The following is a 12,745-nucleotide window of genomic DNA, read 5'->3' on the forward strand; positions in this document are numbered from 1 at the left end:
ACTTGAAGGCTCAAGCAACCCTCCCAAACAGGCCTCCGAAAGTGCTGTGATTACATTCCCAGCCAAAAACTTCTTTAATTTTGGTAGTAGAATTAGTTTGAAAAAATGTTTCTACCAGTTGGAGCAATGCAAAAGTTTTGACTTATTAAATGTCAAAAGGCCTCTGGTTTGACTTTTTTAAAAAAGAAATCACTGAGTAATTTTCAGTAAGAATATTCAGATTAAAAAAACAGAAATGAGTCCTTTGATGAGATATCCTTACCAAGAAAAATTGAAAATGTGAAAAGCTAAATCTTTTTAAAAGTCCAAAACAAACACAAGCCAAGCTGCCTTACTTAAACCTTGACAGCAATAGTGACTCCTTTGTCTTCAGGCCTGTTCGGCTTTCTTTTTACTCCTCTCTAGAGAGGAGACTCTTGGGTTTGGCAGGGCCCCAGCACTCATTTGCCCCACCCCCAGAGGCTCACCGTGCCCGACCTGCTTCAGGTGACTAAGTGCCACATCAGAACAGCGATCTGATCAAGAGATGAAAAAATTTTTTGCCCTACGTAAGTAAGGCTTGAGGTGGACACTTACCCAGAAAATAAGTATCTCTGGTGGTTCACCTAACCCACTAAAACCCTCTAGGCTTGGAAGTAAAATTTACTTTTCCCTTAAAAAAATCCCATCTGGGCAAGACAGCAGCAAATTAGGAGAGTGAACAAGTATTATATTCACTAAAAGAAGCTTCTGCATCAGTAAGTACTGGGAAAATAAAGGTGAGAAATGAAAGCAAAGAGTTCTTAGAAAAAAGAAATCTGGTTTTCACTTTCCACTAAACCTTGTTTTTAAGGATTTCAAAAAGACAAAAATAGAAGATTTTAATCTTAATCACAAAACTGCAACTTCAAAATAAACATCACTCTGAAATTCACAAGATAGCTTCTGACTTGCTGTTGGGATACATATGAAAGAAAATAAAGAAAAAATAAAAATAAAAAAAATAAATTCACAATAATTTGCAATTTCTTCTGTAGAACTAATTATAATAGCTACAATTTATTGGGAACTTAGTATGTAATAAATTCTGTTATCACATTGAGTCACCCCAAGCAACCCCGAGGTTAAGTACTACAATCATTCCTCAATTTAAATAAGGACACCAGCCTTCTTGGAAAGTTTAAGAAAGCTGCCCAAAACTTGGTAAGCAGGAGTTGCAATTCGATCCCAAGCAGTCTTGATTCAAAGAATCCTCATTCTATCAGTTTATTTTAAAAAGTGACAGCCGCCTGCCAATAATATACTACTGTGTCCTGACTCCTCAGGACTATGCCAAGCACAGCGTAAAGCATTTTAAATACATTATTTCATTTAGTGTAACTTACACAACCTTACAAGATAGGTGCTATTATTCCTATTTTACAAAAAATGAAACTGATGTTTATGTTCACTTCAAAAATAAGTACATTTACCCAAACCTTAGCAGCCAAAAGGACAGAGAGACAGGACTGGAAACAAAAACACTCTCTCTCTCCAAGACATATGCTCTTAATCACTAAGCTACAATGTTTATTAGGCACTTTAGCTAAACAAAGACAGTTTTTACAGTCATATTCAAGCAGTAAATTAGGAGAGAGGACAAGTATTATACTCACTAAGAGAAGCTTCTGCATCAGTAAGAACTAGGAAAGTAAAGGTTAGAAATGAGAGCAAAGAGTTCTCAGAATAAAGAAATCTGGTTCTTTATGTTTAAATATGATTTATATATGTTATATTTAAGCTATATATAATATAGATATAAAGTATTTATTTTTACTGTAAGTGTAAAGCCAATCTTTTCTTTAAATGTCATTTTCTCAAAGGCTGTAGTTTATAATCTTCATTTCTGCTATTAAAGTAAATGATATTTTTTTGTTTTGTTTTAGAGATGGAGTCTCACTATGTTGCCCAGGCCGCAGTGCAGTGGCTCTTCATAGGTGTGATCATAGTGCACTGTGGCCTCGAACTCCTGGGCTCAAGCGATCTCCCTGCCTCAGCCTCCTAAGCAGCTGAGACTACAGGCACAAGTCACCACACCCAGCCTATCAATTATATTTTAAAAGTGTGGGCCCAGCACAGTGGCTCACATCTGTAATCCTAGAACTTTGGGAGGATCTCTTGAGACCAGGAGTTCAAGACAAGCTGGGCAACATAGCAAAATCCCACCTCTACAAAAAATAGAAAAATTAGCCAGGCATTATGGCTTGTGCCACTCTAGTGTGGGCAGAAAAAAAGAAAAAAAAGTGTGATTTTTCACTTAAAGTTATTAAACAGTTATCAATAATTATGCCCTCATAAGCAATTATGCCCTGTAATACAAACATTATCAAATTAGCAGGCAGCATTAATAGAAACTTTATATGGGACTTCAGATATCCTAGAGTTAAGCCACATCGCCAACAATTTACCTATCAACTAGAAAATACTGGCTTAAATAAGAAAAATCTAGGCCAGTAAAATGGCTCATGTCTGTAATTTCAGCACTTTCGGGGAGACTGAGGTGGGAGGATTGCCTGGGGTCAGGAGTTTGAGACCAGCATGAGCAACAGCAAGACTCCGTCTCTACAAAAAATAGAAAAATTTGCCAGGCATGGTGGTGCACGCCTGTAGTCCCAGACACTCGGGAGGCTGAGGCAGGAGGATCACTTGAGCCCAGGAGTTTGAGGTCACAGTAGCTGAGGCAACACAACAAGACCCTGTCTCCAAAAAAAAAAAAAGAAAGAAAGAAAAAGTCTACATAAAGTATCTGTCCCACTGTCCAGGATATACTATATAACCTGACACATTTTAATCGTATAAAGCTATATGCAGAATTATTATTCTCTTAACTGATGAAGTGATATACACTATTTTCTGTAAGATTTTCTTCCTTACAAATCAATAATCATGACCCAGAGAAGTAGCTACTTCTACCACCTTACTACCAACACTAATGTTAAGCTGGAAAGACACTGATGCCACACAGAGTAATGTCAAATTTTATACTTATTTCTAACTGAATCCTAAAGCTAAGTACATCTGGTTATTCACAGTTAGATATTATCCTCACCTTAGATAACCCTATTAGGGCAAAAAACTGTGCAAAAGGTAAGAGAGGGCATATATTAAGTTTTATAGTAGTTTCATAAATAATACCCATTTGCTAAAAACTATAATTCCAGATTTCCTGAGTAAACTTTTGAAATTATTTCATAAAATTTTTCCATGAATCAAAGGCCAACTATAATTGAAAAAATTCAGATTCTTCTTAGGCATTCAAAAAAGTAAATATTTCCAGCAATTCAGATTGAATATCCCTAATCTGAAAAACCCAAAATCCAAAATTTTTGAGCACCAACATGACACCCAAAGGAAATGCTCATTGGATCATTGTGGATTTTCAGTATTTGGGATGCTTAACGAGTAAGTATATAAATGCAAACATTACAAAATCTGAAATACTTCTGGTCCGAAGCATTTCAGATAAGGGATACTCAACCTATATATGCATTCATGTAAACGCTAACATCTCAGAAACAATATAATAAAAAATTTTTTCTGGCTATGCAATGATTTAAATTTAAAAAATTAAAAAATGAATAGTGACTGGTTGGTTAACTCTTTCTTAATGGGAAGAGTAGAAGGATACACACACAACTATTCCTAGGAAATAGATCAGCAGCAGATCAGCAACAGATGATGCTACAGAGCTGTGTATAACATTTGTATTGAGGTTCCATCAAGAATCTCATGAAATGACAGGGTGCACTGGTTCATGCCTGTAATCCCAGCATTTGGAAGGCCAAGGCAGGAGGATCACTTGAGGCCAGGAGTTCAAGACCAGCCTAGGGAACATAGTGAGACCCGTCTCTACTTAAAAAATAGTAATGATAATTTTACAAAAAGAAGAATTTGATGAAAGCTATGATTCCTCTCCTCCGAAGCCTGCATTTGTACTTCATGAGTAAAGTATGAGCAAGTGTTAATTAAGGAATACTGGAAACTATGCTCAGAGTAAAGCAAGTTTTGTTTTAAAAACGTTTCCCCTTTTTGGCCTCTTTTCCTATGTCCCTTTCTTCTATTAACCAGTCTAAAACATGACCATTAGTATGGTAAGGTGAGCATGAAATTTGGTTTCTCTATGCTGACCTTAGAAGATCTGCTTTATTTTCTCGTAAACTGTTTATATACTTTCATAACTTCAATTTTTCTTCCCCAAACCTGAATGCTGTCTCCAATTTTAGAATGAAAATTATCAGATTTCTAAAACACATTATTTTCCATGGAAAACTTGAATGTTAGAATTTCCTGCACTCCTAAGACAGCAAAAATGTAAAAAGTTTTATAACAAGAGTTCTCTTTTAAAATTAAGTTAAACATATTGATTAGTAGTTTAAGAGCGAACAAATACACTGTCTTATTTTGATGCAAATTAATTAAACAAAAATATTTCAATCATCCTGGGAACAACAGTTAGTTTATAGCTTATATTTTATTCAATGTCCATTAGGTTTAAAGAAGGCTAAACTGAAAAGAAGCAGTATTGACATTTTCTTTAATATTTTCCTTAGTCTTTTATATTCAAATTAAGTTACAAGCTAAAAGTGATACTTTGCACTTAATCAATAAAAACTTTAAATTAATTCTATTTGTATTACACACCTTACAAAATCCACACCTTCCACAATCTGCAATTTGTTTAAAATCAAAAGAATTAATGTGACTATGGTTTCCATTGTTTATTGTGGGTCATCTTACACAGAAAAATAGTGCATACGTTTCATGAATGTAAACATCCTACAAGATTCACTACTTCTGTTCTGTGACACCAAAAGGAAGGCAAGCATAAATCCTGTTTTTAAACAATTCATCAAGAATAAAAGTTTGCAACTCTTTTAAATGTGTCCGTTAGTAAAAAATGAATACAGCACATCTGTATTTTGTTTAGAGCCACATTTCACAGAGTAATATACCAGTAAGCGTTTTTCACAAGTATAAAATATAAAAACTAAAACTGCAGTTCATCCTAAACTCTTTTTCCAGTCATTCAGCCAAAATATCTTGGTGTCCCCTCTGACTCTTTCTCCTTCCCCTACATTCAGTCTGACAGGAACTCCTGTTGGTCTTATCTTCAAAAGACATCTATAATCTGACCATCCCTCATTCCCTCACTGAGGCCACCAATCATCTTGCCATATCCTTTATCAAAACAACTTCCAAACTGGTTAGCTTCTATCCTTGACTCACCTACAGGCTGTTTTTAACAGAGCATTCAGTGACCATTTCAAAAATCTAATGCAACTCTGCCACTCTGTAATGATACTGCACCACTCCACTCAAAACCTGCAGAGGCTCCCCGTTTGTATCACAGTGAAAGCCATGCCCTTACAAAGGCACCTCCAAGGACCTAGAGATCTGATCTGCTCCACCCCCAACCCACAGCCCCTTTACCTGTCTTAACCCCATCTCCACCCATTGTCTTCTTTCATTCCTCCACTCCAGCCACCCTGGCCTCTATACTGTTCACTGAACATGCTGAGCAGCTCTGAAGGCTGTCCTGCCAGAAAGCCACATGGCTAACTGACTTGCCTCCTTCAGTCAAGTATTTGTTCAAATGTCTTCTCAATAAAGCCTAACCTGACCTCCTTATGCAATACTGCAACCTGCCCCAGCCCCCACGTTCTCTATCTTCCTTACCCAGCTCTATTCTTTTTTTACTTCCATACTACTGGGTCACCTAACAAACTAGAAATTTATTTATTTATTTATATTTATTCTTATTTGTCTGCCCTTTCACCTTGAAATGTAAAATCCAGAGCCAGGAATTTCTAGCTGTTTTGTTCATTAATATATTCTAAATGGCTACAATGGAGACTAGAATATAGTACGTGTTCAATAAATGGTGCATGACTTACTTTAAATATCCAACTCTTTGGGCCACTTGCCACAAAACAAAACACCTGAAGTTAAACACTTAGCACTCAACAGGTTATCATACAGGTAATATTACCACCCTAAAACTGAAAAGTCCATTCCTAGGACCCAAGAGAATTAAAAATATACGTTCACACAAAAACTTGTATGCAAATGTTCACAGCACCATTATCTTAATAGGCAAAAAGTAGAAAAAAACCCATATGCCCACAAAGTATTAGTAACACATGGACTAACAAAATGTGGTAAATACATAAAATGGAATATTATTCAGCAATAAGAAGGAATAAAGTATTGACACCCGCTACAAAACAGATGAAACTTGAAAATATTCTAAAAATGTTTTCAGACACAAAAGGCCACATATTATATGATTCCATTGATAGGAAATGTCCAGAATACGCAAATCCTTCCAGATAGAAAGTAGATTACTGATTGCCAGCGCAAGGACAGAAGGGAAGAACAGGGAGTGACTGCTAATGAATAAGGGGCTTCTTTTTCATTGGATGAAAATGTTCTGGAGTTAAAGACAGTAGTGATGGACAGTGAGGCCCAGTTGTACAGTCCCAGCTTCTCTGGAGCCTACAATGGAAGGATCACTTGAGCCCAGGAATTTGAGGCCAGCCTAGGCAATAGAGTAAGACTTTGTTCCTAAAAAAATAAAATTTAAATAAAAATTTAAAAATCTAAAAAAGATAGTAGTAATAGATGCACAACCTTGTGAAATACTAACAAGTAATGAATTTCAACACTTTAAAAGGGTGAACTTTATGGTATGTGAATTATATCTCATTTTTTAAAATTCAAAAATAAAACCAAAAACAACTGACAGGACTGCTCAGCTCAATGTTCACTACTCATTACTGAGGAAAGGCTAAGAGTTGGAAATGCCTTCTTGGTTATACTGAGTTCTAAGAATCCCATCAACCAAACTAATCACAGCAAAAAAAATTTTTTAAAGGGCGCGGGGGAATACTCATCTGTAAGTAGCAGCAAGTAGAACTTTTTCCCTCACCCAATACATTCAAATCCAATCATCCCCACCTTCAAATAAATACATCCGATACTACTGCTTCTCCTTCCTGGTCTGCCACCATCTCTCCCCAGAACTGGCCGGAGAGCCTTGTGACTGACCTCCCCACTTCTACTCTTACTGCCACAGTCTATTCTCTACCCCACAGCTGATGTTCTTTTTTAAAATATGTATCTGTTCACTTCACTCAAGACCCTTCAAAGACTTTCTAACACATTCTGATTTACTCAAGTCCCTACCATGTTCTTTCTAGAAGGCCTTACACATTGTACCGGCCTTTGTGACCCTCTCTAGCATCTCCTACCACTCCAGCCCTGATGGCCTTCCTTAAATATGCCACGCTCAAACATGCCAAGCACATTTCACTTCGGGGACTTTGCATTTGGCTTTTCGGCAGAGAATGCTCTTCCTCTAGAAAAGTGAATGGCTCACTCTATCACTTGCTTCACACCACACTTACATATCATCTCCTCAAGCAGGCCCTCCATTATTAGTTGTTACCTAATCTAAAGTAACACCTCTGTCACTCTAACCTCTTAATCTGCTTTATTTCTCTTCCTAACATTTATTACTTCTTTTTTTCCTGGTGTCTGTCTACCCTAGTAGAAAGAAAACTCCATGAAGGTAAGCTCTTATCTGTTCACTGCTGCATCCTCAAAACCCAGAACCATGTCTGCTACAAAGAAGGTACATAATCTGTTCAGTGACTGAATTTACTGGCTGAATTGGCAAAAACACATTCTTCAGTGAAATATGTACTCATCTAGTATAGTTTTTAAAATTACAATAAACAAAGATTTAGCAATTTGGACAGAAAACAAGTTAGTTTTGCAAAATTACCTGTCCATCAAAAAGACCACAGATTTATAGCACAAAATACATTTGCTATATTATGGATCTTGAATCCCTTCAAATATTAGAGTTAAGTATGAATGATAAGGTTAACACCCACACTGGATTAACCAAGACTCTGGCTTCATCCTACCTGCTCTCTTAATCTTACCTCTTAATTAATAAGTCCATTTGGATGTGGACCTCCTACATATTCCCTTAAATACTCAAAACTCTATTCATCTTTACTCCAATGACAACATGCTTCAAATGACAATAACATCCATCTAATTTCCAAGATAGAAACCTCCATCCTCCTCTTACCTCAGGGTGAGTTACTAGGTCTTGAATACTGCTTAATAAATGTCTCAGATGTATCCCCTCTGCTCCACTCCCACTGCATTAATTCAGGCCCTCGTTCATTTCTCACTTGGATTTCTCATCTGGAATCTCCAGACCTTCCATGCACATCTCCCTTTCGATGTATTCACCACAATACTACCAAAGTGATCTCTCCACATCTTTACCCCTTACTAAGAACATTCAGTGGTTCCATGTAGCTTTCAAGAAAATTTTCAACTCCCTCACTTGGCTTCATCTCCCATCATTGCCTGCCTACTCCTACCCAACATACATCATGCTTTAATTCAACCACAGCAAACTATGTATAGTTTCCAGATACATCACCTTGTTTTGTTCTTTATTTTCCAATGTTGTTACCTCTCTGTCTGAAACACTCTTTTCTTCCCTTTCTTGCCTGGTAAAAGCTTTAACACTCAGCTTACATATCAACTACACCAGAAAACTTTCCATGGCTCTCTGATTTAGATGTCCTCTTTCTGTCCTCCCATAGCATTTACTACAATTACTGTATGTTGAAATAATATATATATGTACTCTTATTATTCAATATGCTGTAAGTTTTAATTTTTCTGTCTTCTAAACTGTGAGCTCATCGAGAGTAGGTCAGATACTTTATTCAGCTTCATTCCACACTGCCTAACACATGGAAGGGGTTGTTGTTAAATGAATGATTTATGAAACAGGGGTGCATCAGAAGGAAAAGAGGAAAGGAAGGTAAGAAGGGATAAAGGAAAGGAAAAGGTAGGGAGAGAGGAGAAGGAAGTGAGAGAGAAGAAGAGAGAAAGTAGAAAGAGAAAGGGAAAAAGAACATGCACACAGCATTAAGAAAGGGCATTTGTAATCAATCCATTATTTTTATGTGGTCTAAGCCAGTTAGTGTAGAAGAAAGAATGGTACATCTGAAAAAGCCCATCTACCCAGATTCTAAGTAAAACCATCTAAATCACTTATCTCTTAAAGAGTCTGATATGTCTAGCCCATCCCACCCATTCAAAAATTTACTGCAGTAGTGAGAAATAAAGTTCTATCATGTTAAACCTCTGAAAAAAAATTTACTGCAATGTAATAAGAGATGTTAATAACATGCACAAAACAAGCAGAAAAAAGTTTTATATAAAAAAGTAGGAAATTTATCTCACATTAATAAAAATTAAGTGTTGAAATTATTTACAAACTTCAATAACCTATCATTTCCTGATAATGGTGCTATTGCTAACAATGAAAAGTTTATCAAAAGTATGAAAAATAAACCTGACATAAACCCAACATAACATCCACATCATGGTCTACATTAAAGCACAAACTGCTTTTCTGTTATAAGTCTTATTTCTCAAAAACACACTGTGCAAAAATATTACAAGATATTTGTACACTAGTCAGTAACAGGGATTTATTTTTAAATTCTTGAAGGTGGTACTACAGGAAAATTGCTGCTAAAACATGTAATATTTAAAATAGCATATGCATTTTTCTTTACTTCAGAACTTTAAAGCAACAACCAGAAAGTACTACTACTAAATATTATAAAATACTCTTTCAATTACCTCAATACATTGTCATTTAATAAAATTTAAGAGTTTTTTGTCAATAATAGGATAGATAATTCAAACCTAAAAGCTTGCTTCAAAGTATAAATATGTTTGGTAAGATCCAATAGATGGCGTAAGTCCTTCTACAGCTCAATTATCTTGTAAAATAGAAACTGGGAACACATAAAAAAGAAAATTTAAGCCCAGTATAATCAACACTAAAAACATTCTTCATTGCAATTTTTTCTAAAGCAAATACAAATCACGTACAGCTTCTCATCTTTTATCATACAAGAAAATAAGCTAAATGTTTAGTACTAGAGATTACTACTTGATTCCCTAAGAGAAGATTTGCTGTACTTACAATAACAGGAAGTCCTTCTTATATAAAGTTAGAACTGTATTTTAATAACATTTTCCTTTTAACATTAATAGTACCCTGTTTTAAAAGGCAGTAAGAATGGAAATGATGAGCACTTAAAATTAGTAGTTCTAAAATAATACCAAAAAATTTGCATTTGCCTAGTCTTTACCCTGAAACTTTTAAGGCTAAAGTTTCCAACATACTTTCATTTTTTCAAACAGACTTTTTTTTTTTAAAAGGGAAACGAAAGAAAGAAAAAAAGAAAATTTAAATCTAAAAGACCTTCAACTTACAACATTTCTTTTAACCAAACATTTACAGAGTACTTAAGATGTGACAGGCAGTACATTGGGAACTGTGACAAATTACAACATTTCTTCCAAACTAAACCCTGTACTTATTCAGCTTCTGAACTTACTATATATTATTCAACTCAACACTTTTCTTAAGAAATTCTCATCCAACACCAAGGTAGATAGTGTACCTAACAAAATCACTTTTCACCCACTCTGTTACACAGGTCACAGGTCAGCTAGGATTTATGACTAACAAAGAGGAATCATTCCTGAAACATCATTGGTTATGTTTTCATTTACATGAACGTGAGATAGGAACTCAGCAATTTGCAGACCAACTAGATCAATAAAGAAAGATTAAACATACAACCTAAGCCCCTGGAAAATACAAGGAACTGCAGCTATCTGTGAATTGTATAAAGATCACCAAAATTCTCTTTTAAAAAATCTTTCAACTAAGATTATTTGTGTGGCCAATCAAATGGTTTTCTGCTAAAATTTCACAGCACTGTTCACACAATAAATGAGATTTTCTTTCATCAGTGTAACTGATAGAACCACTACACAGTTCGGTTTCTGGAGTCAGATTACTTGACCTGCTTTTTATCTTACTTTTTACAACACTTTAATGCATGCAGTTATTCCTATCATTCCCTGCAAAAACAGACGACGTATACAGGAGAATCATCTCCAATGAGATATCCTATAACTGACTCCAACTCCACAGCAAAGCCCGTGAATATTCAGCACAGCTGACCCCCACGTCTCCTGGGGAAAGGGCTCGGTCACCGAGCCACCAAACACACCTTCCTATGCACAACTTGGAGGCCCCACACAGCGACCTCGTCCAAACCCCTTACTTCCTGAATTCTGGAACCCCAGAGGTTCGTTTTCGGTAGGCAACCTTACCTTCATGATGACTCTGGGACCAATATATCCTCGAAAACACCAGGTTCACCTGCACCTGGAGGGGAAACAAAAGACACCCCGTCAACACCCCGGCCACCCCTCGGCACCGGCGGAGGGAGGGAACCGAGCGAAGCCCGAGCCCCGAACCGCACCGGGCGTCGGCCCCCGACCCACCGCACGCCGATGCGGGGCTCCCTCTGGCCTCGCCATCCCCGCAAACCCAGCCACCTACACAGCTCGGCGGCTTCCCGTCCCCATTGTCGGGACCAGACGGAGTTTCCCGTCTCCGACAATGACGCCATTTCTGTCAGAGAAGAAACTCAACAACAAGCCCGGAGTCCGGCGCGGGGCCGGCCGCCCTCTCCGTGGGCCTCTCCGCGCCCCCACGGGCCGCACAGCCCCGCGTCGGAGGGGGAGCCCGGCCGGGGGCCGCCAAGGGGCCGGGCGGGCCCGAGGGCGGCGGGCAGGACCGACCCTCCGCAGAGCCTCTGCCCACGTCCCGTTCCGAATGGAGACCCGACAAGTGGGAGTGGGAGCGACATCTGCCCCCGTCGCGGGCACGACCCGAGAGCCGAGGGCCCGGGAGGCGGCACGGCCCCCTACCCCGCCAGGGCCCCCACCGAGGCCCCAAACCGCTGAGTGTGCGGCCGCCCGGCCAGGGGGCGGCTCGGACACGGCCACAGCGGGAGGGGGGACGCGGGCTCCCGGGAGGCCGAGGCCCTGAATCCAGGCGCCGGTGAGACCACCACGGCGATCTTCCCCTGCTCCTCGGCCGGGCCCAGTGACTACCACAGGGACCCCCTTAGGAGACCACGAAAGCCCCAGAAAATGTCCCCTACCTTTCTCGGAGGCGAGATCTGACCCTGGCACGTCCAGAGTCCCCTCTTCTCCTCCCCCCCAAAACCAGCAGGCCCGGGGGAGAGATGGGGAAGAAGGGCGGTGGGTCCAGCGGCTGCTGAGGCTGAGGCTCCGGCTCCTCCTCCTCCCGCGGCGGCGACTGGTACCTTTGTTTGGCGGCCGCTCGGGCTCCCTGGTTGGGGGGAGGGGGGACGACGAAAAATCCCTCCCGGACTGGAGGTCCGGGCCCCCAATCGCGCTGCCCTCCAGAGGACAGCGGGGATGGACCCTCTGCGGCTCCCTCCAGGCAAAGGTCCAAGCGGTGGCCGTGGCGGCGGGAAGCTTAAGCTCAGGAGTCTCCCTCCGCTCCGGCGCCCGAGCTCCTCACTCCGGACTCGACTGACGGGCAAACATCGCTTCCCCCCACCCCAGGCTCCCCCCCTTCCTTCTTTTCTCTCCTCCCCTAGATTTTTTTTTTTCCCCTCCCCTACCTCTTTCCCGGATGGCCTCTCAGACGACCTCGGATTGGTTAGGGTTCTTTAGAACCCGCCCATGCCGTGCTCCTATTGGCCCCCTGGATACAAACAACGACGCCATTTTCCCCCAGTTCTATGGAAACAGAAAGTTACGCCTCAAAGCTTCCCGGGAAATG

The 12,745-nt window shown here is 39.6% G+C and overlaps 1 protein-coding gene across 5 annotated transcripts in view; it reads right to left on the reverse strand.

Annotated features, from left to right (window-relative positions):
- Nucleotides 1-12,565, reverse strand: part of ARID4B (AT-rich interaction domain 4B) — a 126,197-nt gene extending 113,632 nt beyond the window's left edge. For all 5 annotated transcript variants that reach the window (XM_045537027.1, XM_045537026.1, XM_045537028.1 and 2 more), the window contains exons 1-2: nucleotides 12,096-12,565; nucleotides 11,257-11,311 (exon numbers count right to left, since the gene is read on the reverse strand). In XM_045537027.1, coding sequence (XP_045392983.1) covers nucleotides 11,257-11,262 — 6 coding nt within the window. In that variant the 5' untranslated portion in view covers nucleotides 11,263-11,311; nucleotides 12,096-12,565. The remainder of the gene's footprint in view (nucleotides 1-11,256; nucleotides 11,312-12,095) is intronic.
- Nucleotides 12,566-12,745: the final 180 nt, after the last annotated feature.

Source organism: Lemur catta, chromosome 25, assembly GCF_020740605.2.
Source record: "Lemur catta isolate mLemCat1 chromosome 25, mLemCat1.pri, whole genome shotgun sequence".
NCBI lineage: Eukaryota > Metazoa > Chordata > Mammalia > Primates > Lemuridae > Lemur > Lemur catta.